Source organism: Orbicella franksi, chromosome 2 (genome assembly GCF_964199315.1).
Source record: "Orbicella franksi chromosome 2, jaOrbFran1.1, whole genome shotgun sequence".
NCBI lineage: Eukaryota > Metazoa > Cnidaria > Anthozoa > Scleractinia > Merulinidae > Orbicella > Orbicella franksi.
The window spans coordinates 34807897-34822538 of record NC_138146.1 but is presented as its reverse complement, the minus strand read 5'-3'; the positions used below and the strand labels follow the sequence as shown (position 1 = coordinate 34822538).

Genomic DNA, 14642 nt, shown 5'->3' with positions numbered 1-14642 from the left:
TGTTGCATTTTTTGACCTCGTGTGGAAAAATGGCGGATCTACTCCGATTCATCTGTGAGAATTCTGATCACTCCCAGATCTTGGCTGTTCTTAAACGCTTTGTAGAGCGGAAAGATCTTGCTCTCGATACAAATTTCTTAGAATCGCTCAAATTAGTGTTATCGGAGCTTGAAAAATCAAAAAACTTTACCGAAGATTTGGCTAGCGTGGTTTTGAAGGAAATATGTTGGCCTATTGTGTATGTTTCTTCGCTCAGTAAGGATAGGCAGCTGTCTGGAAACAATCGAAAAAAGCTTCATCTCTGCTACGATATTGTGGCCTTCTGCTGTTCGCTGTTTCCGACTACTTTGCTTTCAGAAATTTGTGAGAAATCCTTGCAGGTTCTGAGAAGATACGTTGTGGAGACGAGTGCCACGGAAGATAACGCGCATGACGCCTCGGTAACTTTGGATCTCATCGGAAATCTTGTCCGATCAGATTGCCTTAATTCTTCTCATAGTACCAATGTTATATCTGGAGAAACTGGAGATAAACTGTTCCTCGAGCTGTTAAATATTCTACCCCACACAACTGAGAGCTTGTGCGGTAAAGTTACTGGTCTTGTGTTGCCAAAGTTTTTGGAATACAAGAGAACAGAACGATGTGAGGTGAGTTGTAACCGTTATGGAGTATCTAGGGATAAGGGAGACTCTGTGGAGTTTTAAGTACGGAGTAGGGATGTGCTGCCCAGTTCACAAAACTCTGCCCTTATGTCAGGTTGCATTCAGAGTAGATTATATGCCAAAGAACTTCGGCAAGGCCTTTAAAATTTTGCAGCGTACTGGCATGTGATTGGAGTTTTTGACATATAGCGGACTGCACATTACATTTACTGGTACTAGAGTATAAACGCTTATTAAACTATGTGAGGCGACTTGGCATGATAACTATGGCTTCTTGACTTCTCCTTTTCTCCCCCAATTTATCCCTTATTGAATACTGTATCTGGCAATAATGGGTATCTATACGATCCGTCTGAGTCCAAAGTTTCCCAGTGAACATAATATTGAAGAAAATTGGGATTATTTGAGAAAAGCAGCATGGGACTTTGGCCGCTTGCCAGGCGCTTGGTACTCTGGGTGCCAGAGGTTTTGTGTTTCACAGCCAAGCCACTAATTGTTAGTGACAATCATTGGTGTGGAATTTAAAAAGCCTTGGTGTATCTTTGGCGTAGAAGTCCTTATGTATTTCAAACCAATTTACTTCATTTTCCAAACCCATTTTTAGACCTGGCATTTGCTATCCAAAGTGGTAAATCAGATATATTATCCTATTTTTTTTATTTGATGATGAAATACCCAATGATCTTGTACAATCTTGTAACTACCATGATGATTCTATTTAGTGCTCTCCTTCCAATAAGTGCCCCTTTTCAGATAAGCGCCCCCAGCTTCGAATGTGTTTTCGTTAATAAGGGCCCCTATTTCAATAAAGTGCCCCTATTGCAATAAGCGTGGCAATTCTTATAAGCACCCCTATTCTTGCTAATATTATAATATTATAGCGCCATCAGAGTACATATAAAGGGAACAGAGGTTCATCTTCCTTAATTGCTCACATATGTTATGCCTCATTACAAAAACAGTGGTCCTCATCTGAGTTTCTCCACTATTATGTCCATGTGAGTGCATAATTCCTTCAAACGTGAACTGAACATTTACTGTATATTTGTTACTGATACTAACAGTTTCTGTTATTGTTCCTTTTTTAATAAATACCATGTTAATGTTTGTTTTGAACATTTGGTTGTTTCTCAAAAAAGAATTACCGAGCGCCCTGTCTCAAATAAGTGCCCTGTCTCAAATAAGCGCCCTCCCTTGAGGTACCAAAGGTAAATAAGCACCCCGGCTGCTAAATTGAACCCTTATGGTACTCTTATTCTACTTTGTAATAATATACAGCCAGTATCACTCTCAACATTCTTATTGTTTTCTGGGAAAAAAAAACTTTGCAAAAAAAAATATATTTGCTTTGTTGGATAGCAATGCTATATATCCTTCTGGGTCAATTTTTTCTTCACCAGGGCAATTAAGTGTGTGAATTGATATCTTATTTTGTTCAGAGAGCATTGGTAAAGAAAATATTTACCAAGAAGTATAAGATGGGTTGAGGGTCAAACATGATGCAAGGTCATGCGATATGTTGTGATCTCTTATTGACAAAGGACTGATTCAGAGTTTAATGTGTCTGAATGTACACCAGACATTCCAGGGTTTGGTCTTAATTAAGAAAGCTATAAACTGGATTCCTGTTTATGAATTTGCCATCAATCATGCACTTTCAGGCTGTTTGGAATGTGGTGAAACAGATTTCTCCAAGTCACGCTGCTGGTTCAGCTACTGGAACCTTCAATCAGACCTATGCCATTCTCTGTGGACTTGCAGATTTCTTCTTCAGCCCAGATAATTACAGCCTGTTTCAACAAGCTGACTTCTGGGAAATTATTCAGCAGGGTCTTGTGTTAAATGAACCTCTAACAAGAAAAAGGAGCATGTACCTGTTGAAAAGGGCATTGGATTTGCTGGACAAACAGCCATGTGATTTATCAGTGCTGAGTGAGAAAGGAAGTCGCATATTTTACTGGTCATGTGACAAAAAGGACTCTCTTATGAGTATCTGGCATGATTATGTTCTTTTAATGGAAACATTGGATGAAAAACAGGTACAATTTTTATAGTGCTTTGCAGTACCATTGCCAATTTTTAAATTGGCAACCTTTAAAAAAGGTTTTTGATTTATGTTTGACATCTTTTTCATAGCTTTCTGATATTTTGTCAGTTTCCATGTTCACTCCCCAAGAATTATCAGCCCCACCTCTCTCACTTCTAACTTGTACATAATATTGATTGGCCGGTTGAAGGCAAGCCAATGCAAAAAGTTGTGGAACGTATTTTCTACAGATATAACATTATTGGAGGCATTAATTTGCTGTCAATGAAACACACAGCACTCCTAACAAGCTGGACTTTTTGAATTTACATAACGTACATTTCTATTTTCAGGAAGCTAGATTAGATTGGGCATTTTATATTTTGAAATTAACTTTTAATTAATAATATTACTATAGGTGCACATTACATATTCTTATATGGTAATGGTTATAGTAACATTTGTAAATATAAAGTCATTTATCTATGAATGTTTGCATGATGCTCCAACTTCCTTTTCATTTTTTTAGGCACATCTTATCAAACCAGTGCTACCACGGATTTCAAGCATAGTCAGTGCCACAAAGAAAAGTATTAATAGTAAGCATCAATTAGTGTCCATTATATATATAGAAGGGGTCGGGGGGGGGGGGGGAGGCATGCATTTTGCAAACTGCCATATTTTGTTCCTTTGAAATCACAGACCACTTTCATTTTCTCCTAAAAAAACAAAACTACCCAACTACTGATAGGACGATTATCATCATGAACTGATCTTTTAACAGTATGTGACAAATTCTTATGATATGTTAGCTCAATAATCGTATTTCTCTTCACAAAGGCTACAATTTTAAAGCGGGACGAATTGTTTTTAACTCCATTAGGGAACTAGCTAGAGCAAAAAGTTTGGACGTCTAATGGCCTGTTTACAACCACAAAGATTGCTGAAGATGTTTATAATGAAGCGTTAAAGTACAAGTTTTGAGGGCTCTCTGTTTAAATAACTGCCACAAAAACATGAAAAAACTGAAAACCACAAGCTAAATTTATGATTTCCTACAACTGCACCATCATTTTCTTAACTGCAAAATGCTAGGTAAATGTGAATGTACCCACAATCATGTTCTCAAAATTGGCTTAAACCACCAAACTGCAGTATAATAGATCCTCATTAATGCAGATTTTATGTAAAAAATAAATGCTTCACTCATGATGTATTCTTTACAGAGAATTTCTCAGATTGATTCTCAAACACTCACTTGGACTGTGATATTGTCAGTCAGCCTCCAACCAGTTGAGATTTTTAATAAGTTTTCAGCTCTATTTTACAATAATTGTTTCTTCATTTATAGTGTCCCCACTTAACACAGCATTTGTATTTAAGATGGCCTGTGTGATTTTTGCTTCTGCAGGTGAAACATTACTGGACATTTCATGGCTCTTTACACTGTACCACAGGGCATCTCAACATGATACCAGGTTCATCTGTAGATGGGCCATCCTGGACCTGCTCAACATGGACCTGTGCGGCTCACCACTTCTGAACACCTGTTACTGGTGGTTCCTTTATGGCCCCCTGATGAGCATGCTTGGCGAGTATAATATCTATGGCAGAGCAGATGATGGCCTCAGAGGAGACCCTCCTCCAATAGGGGCTGCCGTTGTTAGATTTTTCACAGAGTTTGCCAAGAACCTTCCCACAGACACTGACAGGCAAACGTTTTGTACAGGGCTGTTAGCCTCCATTGTCAAGCAAGATTTTTCGCAAGTTCCTTTGGTGTTTATGTCGCAGATGCTTGCGAGTCTGCCACTTTGCAAAGCTTGGGATTCTAACGCATTAGGAAGCATTAGCGAGATCTTTCATCTCTTTAGAACGTTTGATCCGCACTTGTCAGTTGCTATTCAGAGCTTTCTTCTGAAGGCGGTTGTCAATTTGACAGACCCCAGGCGCGTGGCGTGGAGTAACATTGGACATTTCCTCTCTCTTCTCTCGGAGGATGATTACTTATGTCGAGGAAATGCTTTATGGGAAGCAACAGTTCAATGGGTGTGGCAGATTCACGGCACCGTCGGCCAAGAAGATTCTGGTAAAGCCGGTTTGAGTCTAGCTGAAAAGGGCTTCTCAGAGCTGTTTGAGCACCTCAGGGCATGCGTGGAGGTATTTCTTAACGATGATTCACTAGAGTTATCAACCGGTGACCCAGAAGTGGAATCTGTTGTAAGGTTAGTCGTCATCGCATGCGATTCTTCTCTCAAATTTTCAAAGAACTCAGAGAGTAGGCAGCTCACAGAGGGCTTATTTCGACAAACTATGGAGGTTCTTCAACATGCTGCAGGACATGTCTACGCCTCAGAAGGTAGAACAGAGAGAGCCGCCAGGATTCTTTCGGGCGTCTTACGCCACATGAATAGCACGACGGCCTCTCAAGGAAACTCGAATGAAAAATCAGATGGCATCGCCACAGCAACGCAGAGCATCGATAACAGCATGGGAATCATGGAAGAGCTGTTGAAGACCAGTGGCGCAGACATTCTTGAGCTACTTTTGAGGAAGCTCAGCACTACGCCTTCGACCTTCTCTCCAGTGGACAGAAGCTCTGCTTTCCTTGACCTCGCTGGAGAGCTGTTCATGTTTATGGCCGTTACTGTGAACTCCGTTCATGGTTTGGAGGTGTATTTCCAGTTTATTGAAAATCTCGTACAAAGAAGCCGTACAGTAGTCCTGGACAAGCAGTCAGACAGACAGAAGTTGACTCTGAGCGACTGGCGTTCTTTTGTGTTGGCCATGAAGTGTCTCGCCTGGTGTTTCACAGCTTTAAGAGCCAAACCAAACCTTCACACCATCCACCTTGTGCAGGCTCTGTCACAAACGGTGGCCGAATTTGATCTGAGTTCCGAGTTCCCAAAACCCAGGTTTCTGTATCAAGGCGAGGCTCGTGAAGATACTTCAGCAGAGACAAGCATGTTAGTGAAGAAAGGTTGGGGAAGACTGGTTTCTGACTTCATTGAAGCTCAGTGGCGATGTGTCGAATTTCTGCTTGAGCAGGAGTACTCCGATAGTGGGGGCAGACAGCAGAGAGACAAATTGGAGCCCTTTTTGGCAACCCTCCCTGACGCGGCTCTCGAAGCTCTCTCTTTGGGTTCTGGCCTTTCGGTGGTACCTGTAATTAGATGTGTGCGCCTGTTAACCCCACGAATGCTGCTGACAGATGACGTGCTGTGCTCACAGGCTCTTGAATCTGTGTGGTGGACATTTCAAGACCGGCAAAAGGGCGATCATATCTGGTTCTGGGGAACTTTGAGAGAGATGACAAAAGTGCTTTTTAATCCTTGTCTTCTGGTTCTGCCCGAGGAACACCCCATGACTGCAATAGTGCGCAAGTACTGGGGCGAGTTGTTGACTCTGGGAGAAGATCGTCCAGGAATTGTGAATCACGTGATTGGACCGTGCTGTGAATTTTGGGCAAACTGCCAAAATAGTGATCCGAATCCAGCTGATGAAATCAGCGAAGAAGATCGTAAACGAAGCTTAGAAGTTCACTTAGATTTCCTGACCGAAGCTTGCGTTTTTGGCCCCAGAGTAAAGAAGACAATACGTGTTACGTATTATGTGCTTGAGTATATTCGTATGCTTGGCGAGAAACGCGAGATTAACCCCTTGTACATGGACGAACTGCGCGATTACACGCGTGTGCGAGTGAACGCGATTAACATGCTACTGACGTTAAATCCAGAAAACGAGCGTGACGCAAGACTTCTGAAACGTGTCGTCCGCGTACTCATCACTAAACTTGACGAGCTGACAGAAGAAAAACCGCGTTCGTCTATCAACTCGTATTCGCACAGAAGAAAGCATCGAGTGTGGCAAGCGATCCTCGTGGCGCTCTCTCAGTTGTTCAAGGCTGACACCGAAGTGATGTTTGCGGGTGAAGTCTTGGAAGAGACCTTTCGCGCCAGTGTTAGTGAAAATCAAGTGTCGGTCAGGAACTTCCTCCAGTGGGCAATGGTGCTCATTTTAGGAAGGTAGGTAAACATGACGTACTGCAACCTGTACGCAAATCAGCTTTGATCTCAGCCTCTCCCTCCTTTGTCTCCCTTGTCGTTGGGGAGAAGGACCTTGGTTGCGGCTGGTCACGCGACCAGCCAGAATCTGGGTGGTAAAAAACATATGTTGGATGGGAGGAGTGGCAGAGCGTCTTGATTGTTGCTGCGGCACAATCAGTCTCTATCCTCAACGACAAAGGAAACAGGAGAGTGAGCCCTCTGGTCGAGGTGTTCCGAAACATCTCGTTTAACATCCAGTCGTTATTTTTCTGGCTTAAGAACAGAAACGTCTGCGTCCAGCTGCCTATAGGCCTGAGCTAATATATGTCTGTGAGATAAGAACCGGGAGAGGACTACCCAAGTAGGCAATAAACGTTCACTGCATTAGCCACGCAATGGATGAACACATAATTATCCAATTAGAATCCGCTAATTCGAAACCGTTAATTTCGAAATTAAAACCGTTTCCCTTGGATTTAACCTCCAGTCATTTATTATCGACTATTTTGAACTCCTGCTGTTTCAAAATGTTTTTCTTTTCCCCTGTGAGTTAGAAATTGCGCGGTTCAATTGTACGATCAATTCTGTCGTCTTTAGTCAAAAAATGCAAATTACCTTTCTTATTATGCTAGCCCCAGTTATTCAGAGGAAGGATAACGCTAAATAGTAGTTTGCTTTGTCAACGAAATGTAAAGAACCGGAAGCAAACTCGGCAACGTAACAAAAGTAACAGCTTTTTGCCTTTTGAAAACACATCCGAGCATTTTACATGCAAAAAATTACGAAAATAGCAACTAAGCCCTCTCGACCTCCAAAACTAAGCCCAAGGAAAGGTATGTTGAGAAAAAATATGGGCAATGTGTGTTTTTTGGAGGTTAACTAAAATATGTTCTGCAATTGTGTTCATTCAGGTATCCAAGCCTGGAGCCGTTACTATGGCAACAGCTCATTTACGACCCAGACAGGCGCGCTGGTAGCGTGTTGTCACTCATCACAGTCGCTGCGCTAGTCGGAGAGTTCTCGTTCTCGGATCCTCATTCCCAGGCTGCCTACTTCCAGCAGGCTTTTCCCGTCATCCTTCCCTGGGTGTTGACCCCGCATGTTACGGTAGGCTATGTGTGATAAGTTGTTGTTTAAATGTTGATTAACAACTGCATCAAGCTGTATGGAAGATGGGTGCTCAGGATGTCTGGGGGCTCCTGGACAGTGAAACGCTCGCATGCCTTAGCCATGAGCCCCCACATACAGTCATCCAGGCCCCCATCACACTGAAATAACAGTGGAAAAAGGGAGTGGGGGTAGAAAAATCGAGAACAAAATAACCCGAAGCTCCACGGAAATCCTCCACGTTCGAACACGCTACTACAATGCAGTACTCTGCACCTGCGCGAACGTCCAAGGACTGCTGACCTCCTGCGAATGCTAGCTTCCCTTCTTTTTAACTTAGATGAATTTTGCATTTAACTGCATTCAATAGGAGTGACGCAGAAAACGCGGTGGCCTAAAAGTAATGGTGAGCGTGCTGGACTCTGAATCACGCGGTCCGAGTTCAAGGCCTGTGCGCGATCATTGCTTTGTTTTCCTGAGGAAGACACTTTATTCTCACAATGCCTTTTTCCACCAAGGCGTATTAATGAGAACAAGTCAATTTTGTTGTTGGGGACAACACTGAGATAGATGAGCATGTCATCCAGGGGGTGGAAATACAGTGGTAAAATCTCGAGCGGAATTTGGCCTTTTGACGTGATGCCGATTTTGCCAGTAGGAGTGACGGGAGGGGGTGTGCTAGTAATATATCAAACAAGACAGACCGTTCTTGACCACATCTCCAAACTCACAAGTGCGACGTGTAGCGGAGTATTTTCGATGAACCTCGAGGTGTTTGGTAATGTGGTTAAACACTGTCTTGACTGTTTGATATATTTTCTCAGTCGCAACTAAAACTAAAGAGAAAACGAAGAAATAAAATCTTAAAAATCTCTGCTAATTTAGATCAAATATCCAAACACCGTCACGGTCATTATTTACTTTGTTTAAACTTGATGAATTATTAATGAGTTTGAGAATTCTAGGTCCTGTGTCCGTTTTCTTTCCGTTGCCACTCTTCAATCTCAATGAACAACAACAACAAAAATACTGTTCGTGTGACTTCTTCATCTAGTAGCTTTCCCGTCCCCAGCTCTACCAGATTTCTCCTAGCTCAGTCCCGCTCACCCCCCCCCCCCCCCGCCCGATTACAGTTTAGTCACTTCTCAAGGAGATGATAGTTGACGAGAGTTGACTCAACGCATTCTGGGAAGCCCCGAGATCCAAGTCATTATAAGTCCAGTCTCGGCTCAAGTCTTGAGCTTCATGTCAATGCATTTTACTTCCAAAGACAAACTACACTTGTCGTCCAGGTAAATGAGAACAGCAGAGCAGTTACCGCCTTGTTTCTCTTCTCCTTCAGGTCCAAGCGTACGCTCAAGTAGCGTTACAGAAGATGTGGCTCACCTGCCAACGGCGAAATCTGCATGACGTTATCTCAAATCACAGCATCATCCAGTCGTGCGTATATTTCCTGGAGACAAGCAAAGACGGCTTGCGACAGAAAACGCGCCTTTTGGGAGACGTTTTCTTCCTAGATTGTCATCCTTTCCGAGATTTTTCCATTCAAACCCTGTTTGAGACCCTCCCTCGCCTGGCGGGGGTTACAGACGAAGAGTGGATTTCTCCCAAGTTTTTGAGCCAGGGATCGTTGGGTATGCGCGTTTGGGAGACATCTGGGGCTGACTTCCGTGGATTACCGCTGTACAACCCCGAGGATACACGTCTTGCTCAGATTTTAAACGGTGTTTATGTTAACTGCGATGAAAGCATTGGAGAACAAATCAGTCGAAGATTAGCGGGCCAAGTATTGAACAGGTCAGACACGGTGCAATCAAGCGAGGCGGTAAACGAAACAAATCTATGTGGACCACAGAGCCGCGACGTACAGAAGAAGATCATGCCCTGGAAAGTGATTCCTCCTGATGAAGAAATGATTTCGGAAATGCAAGAGCAGCGAATGGCGAACCTTCAGAAGAGCTCGTCTGGAAACCTGATCGTAGTCGCATCGCTCATCGACAAGGCCCCAAATCTCGGCGGTTTGTGTCGGACGTGCGAAATTTTTGGTGTTCAGACATTGGTTCTTAGCAATTCGCACGTGATTGAAGATGTTCAGTTCAAATCGCTTAGCGTGAGCGCCGCAAAGTGGATGAACCTTGAAGAGGTACGCATGTCCGAGCTGAAATCCTACCTAGAGAACATGCGCCACGAGGGTTACGCGCTAGTTGGCGTTGAACAGACGGCCAATAGCGTGAACTTGACTCGGTACCAGTTCCCGCATAAGTCGCTTTTGCTGCTTGGCAACGAGAAGGAAGGAATACCCGTAGAGCTAATTCAGATGCTGGACGTGTGCGTTGAGATCCCGCAGGTTGGGGTCATTAGGTCCCTTAACGTGCACGTTAGCGGGGCCCTTCTCGTGTGGGAGTACACCAGGCAGAGGGTCCTTAGTGGTACCTCTTGACCAACATGGAAACTTGAACAGGCTTTGACACAACTTTTGGCGCTTTTAAGCAGTAACTCAGATGCGCTTGTAAATATTGGACTGTTTCGATTGTATTGTAGAGGTTTTGGTGTCAGGTTGACGAGGCCGTCAATCTCGCTAGTAGGATATTTCTCGGTTTGACTTGAAATTTTTCAGTTCGTGTGGATAGGATTCAAATTTAGTGATTTAACTGTTGCGTGGATCTAGTTTTTCAAATAAATGTTGTGGACGATTATTCACTCTTCAGTATTATTTCGGAGAGTGAAACAGATCTAGCATTTCTAGGTCATAGTTTGGTGTCCTTCCTTTCTTCTTGTGTTAGGAGAGCCATGTTGACCATGTTGAAAAAGTTGACGTCTGCTAGCTAGTTTGGATTAGGAACTAGTGAATTCTCGGTAGTATTGCAGTACCAAAGAATATTCATACGAATATTAAGGCTGAAATTGGCGGAAGGCCAATTAAGGCTGAACATCATTTTTTCTCTGATTGATGGAAAATAAAATACAGGGAAATCACGTGTTTTACCATCGAAAATTATGGTTAATTCTAACTAGCTAACAAAACGATAAAAAGTACGTATATATAAATAAAAGCCATGAAAGAACTTGCGCAATGTAACATGTTACAGACACCATGTAGTTCTACTTGCAGGGGCGTAGCCAGCCGTTTTGCATAGAGGGGTTCCTAATGTATGTCGCTTGCCCGATTGACAATTGAGCGCCGGAGGCGCTCTTTGCTAGGGGGGTCCGGGGGCATGCTTCCCCGGAAAATATTTGAATTTTGGGTCTTCAGAAGTGGCGTTTCCTTGATTCTGAGCACAAAATTTCAAATAATTTCAGGGCCAAACGTAGCTAGCATTTCTAAGAGGAGATTTTAAATCTCGCTTCCTGAAGAGATGGATCGTAATAGAATTAAAAATGAATAATATAATAGTTGATTAACATATTACATACTCAGTCATCAAATGCTGTAGACTTGTGATTTACCGTTCCCTCAGCTAGGATATCAGAAAGAAGGAGGCGCCGTGGATGCTTCCGTGCAAAAATGTCGATTGTTGCATCAATGTCAATTTGCCTACCATAATGGATGTTCATTAGCGCAAGTCCAGACTCTCGCTCACTGGTCATGGTCGCCCTCAGATAAGGTTTCAGTCGCCATAATGTACTGAACAATCGCTCACGTTCTGCAGAGGTAATTGGCAACGTACATAAGATACGCAGCAACTTATGTACGTTTGGAGAGAATTCATGGTTGCATTCTTCTGATGCCTGAACTGCACTGCTGGGTAGGTCTTGATCCACGTTTAGCCACTTTCCCCGTCAACGGAAAAGTTCCACATCAAAAACCTGGGGTAATGGTAGGCCATCTGCATAGTACTGCAAAGCGGCTTGTAAAGGGTTTCCTTCTCGAGAAACTAGCAAGGCTGGAAGTAGGCACGGGAGGCTCGTATGATCCGTCCAATTTATGCACCCTTGTAATATTGTAACCTGCGATATAGCATGTGATGCCTTTTTAAATTGATTTTCTTTTGTTCTTCTTCAAAAACGAAAATCTCGTCTCGCGGAATTTCGAAAGGGGGGTTCCGATACTTTTTTCCTCTTGAAATAAAATCCATTTTCATAACCCAAAAGGGGGGTTGCAGAATCCCTGGAACCCCCCCCCCTGGCTACGCCCCTGACTTGATAATTCAATTCATGCATGGTCACGTCCAGTTTATTTAGCTGAAATACGTGTACAATACGTGTACTCTGTAATCTAAGAATGTACACAAGAATATTTTTAGCCTCATCTCGGCAGAAAAATAAACATACCCAGCCTGGGCATGGAAAGATACATTCTTAGAATCGATTAGAATGATCATGCGGTGCTCAAGATCTCTATCTTATTAAATTTTCATCACCCCTACCGCTGCGAAAAAAGAAAGCCATCGAAAAGCCAGTTGTTATATTTTGGTTGACGTTTAGTATCAGGGTCAGTGTCGTTTTCTGTTTCTCAAGGCTCGTTGAGGATTGTAAATTCGATTGTAAATTGTAAGCAACTGAAGCACACTTTTGTTCTGCGCGTTTCGATGATTGTTTTGGAAATTCGATGCTCTTGAAGCAGGGGTAGTCGGCATGGTTACTGTCCAGGTTTAATATATTAAATATTAACACCGAGCTGACACTCGAGGGGTGGCAGATCCAGCAGCTTGCACCGAACGTACCGCAAGAGTGCTAGGAAAATGACAGAGAAAAGCGAACAAAACGGACAAATTACCGTCACGGTGACTTCCCCATCGAACGACGAACATGCCATAGCTGGCCAAGATACGAAAGGCAACACGGAAAGTGAATCGCAAGTGGATGTCGAAGAAGGGAAAAAAAAGGGATGGGGCAATAAACTGGAATACATGCTGGCTACTGTAGGATTTGCTGTTGGCCTTGGAAATGTCTGGCGATTCCCGTATTTGTGCCAGAAAAATGGTGGAGGTATGTAATTCAACGACCACAGCAATGGTTTTGTTGTAGGTTGCATTTATGCCTGGTGTTGTTGCTTTCGTAGATTGTGGTGTTCCTGTGCATGATGCGAGGAGTGGAATCTGCGGGAAAGGTGATTGTCAAAGCCAACCTTTAGTTTTTCTTACAATCAGGATACAAAGCCCCTCTTGTATTTTTCTTCGGGGGCGGGGTGTGGTGGGGAGGAGGGTCAAGTCAAATGAGTCAAGTTTTTGCGCGGCTCCTTGTCTGTCCACAGACGTATATGTTTTTTTTGTAACGAGTTGTTTTTCTTTTCTGTCTTTTCCCAAGGCCACCTCCTTGCGTTCAAGCTTTTTTCAAATCCTCTGCAGTAAATCCTTTTTTGCGGTCTCCGGCAAACCCAAGACAAAATAGGAAGTCCGTGGAGAGACCACGCTGCTGCCAGCTAACCGAACTCCTGCAACTAAAAGTATTGGAGACTCTTTGCTTTTTAAAAGTGCAACTAACCCCCAATTTTATTTTGATTTTCCTTTAATAAAATGAACTAGTTTTCCCAATTACTTCAGCGCAAAAATTATCTCAATTGATAAAATCCCCACTTTTCTACAAGCGTTTAAAATTTCTGCGGCCACGGCCTCGCAAAGTGGGATCTGGGTCGAGCTTCTAGTGACGTCATCGGAGGAACTGGGCTGAAAGCACTCAGGAGACGTTTGACTGGGGTTCGAACGCTGTGAAGACATATTTGGGGTACATGTGCTTCATATTTTATCAAAAATGGACGACACTTGCACAGGTCTCCTATGAACTAAAGCAAATGGAAGAAGCTTACACGTATGCTACCACAAAAATGTGATCAAATTTCTTGCTTGTTTTCAGGCTGTCTACTTTACCGCTACCTTCCCATCTTCTTTGGTCGCGGCTTCAGTTTACCAGGCTCTGGAGATGGCATCAAACATATGTTTACACCTGAGGTAACACTTGTAAGGGAACGAGAGGAAAATTTCTAAGGAGATAACATTTGCACGCGTTAGTTTGGCTCACCGAGCAATAAGTAGCAAAATGTACAAACATGGAAAGAGGAGAATTTATCTATCGTAATTCCAAAGGCGAGTGTTGCAATTTCCAATGGTATATATGCGCGTTGTTTTTACACAGTCCGCTGATAAGAAGAGATTCAAGTATACAGAAAAGTAAAGTGCAGTCTTTCTCAATTGCAAAAGCAAGAAATTGCTAAATCACTAAAAATAATTACAAGTAACGGGACTGAAAAAAAAGTATCATCACTTACGCGGTTAAGATATGGTATAGTGACAAAAAAAATCGGAATTCGCGTGATATGATTGGTCCATAGCTATTCAATTTTATTCCGGTAAACCACATTGAAATTTCTGTTATTTTACATAAGGTATAAACAATGCGCTGCCATGCGTAAACTCGTCACAACTCTTGGTATGCTGTTCTATCAGCATGGCTTATTTACCAAATAATTCATAGGGACAAAATTAAAAATATGCCAGTAACGCCCCCTTATTGGCTGACTCCTGTATTATAAACCTCATGTCATGTTAACACCCTGTACGATTTTATTTGATATTTACGTGGTTGTTTTTCCATTTTTCCTCTGTTTTTTTTTCCAGTTTGAAAAGCTAGCCGATCCTCAAGTTTGGTTAGAAGCGGCAACACAGATCTTTTATTCCTTGGGGTTAGCAGTTGGAGGGCTTATCGCAATGTCGAGTTACAATGACGTGCACAACAACTACAAGAGAGACGCCATTCTGGTGTCCACTATTAACTGTGGTACCCCCATATTTGCTTCAATCGTTATTTTCTCCATTCTTGGATTCAAGGTGAGATATTACCTTGGTTCATAAACTGTAATTCCCCAAA

The 14642-nt window shown here is 42.7% G+C and overlaps 1 protein-coding gene across 1 annotated transcript; it reads left to right on the top strand.

The window, feature by feature from the left end:
• Positions 1–23: 23 nt before the first annotated feature.
• On the top strand, positions 24–10534 carry LOC145479528 (tRNA (guanosine(18)-2'-O)-methyltransferase TARBP1-like). Its single transcript, XM_081457914.1, has 6 exons — positions 24–647; positions 2324–2701; positions 3218–3287; positions 4100–6710; positions 7643–7838; positions 9181–10534. The coding sequence occupies exons 1-6, from the start codon at positions 30–32 to the stop codon at positions 10276–10278; spliced, it is 4971 nt and encodes a 1656-aa protein (XP_081314040.1). The 5' UTR covers positions 24–29; the 3' UTR covers positions 10279–10534.
• The last annotated feature ends 4108 nt before the right edge of the window (positions 10535–14642 follow it).

What these genes read in the sequence shown, in the direction of transcription:
- LOC145479528 (XM_081457914.1), top strand. Translation starts at nt 30, where the DNA reads ATGGCGGATCTACTCCGATTCATCTGTGAGAATTCTGATCACTCCCAG. An exon ending in AAACATTGGATGAAAAACAG is followed by an intron (nt 2,702 to 3,217) that starts GTACAATTTTTA and finishes TCATTTTTTTAG; the next exon opens with GCACATCTTATCAAACCAGT. An exon ending in CACAAAGAAAAGTATTAATA is followed by an intron (nt 3,288 to 4,099) that starts GTAAGCATCAAT and finishes TTGCTTCTGCAG; the next exon opens with GTGAAACATTACTGGACATT.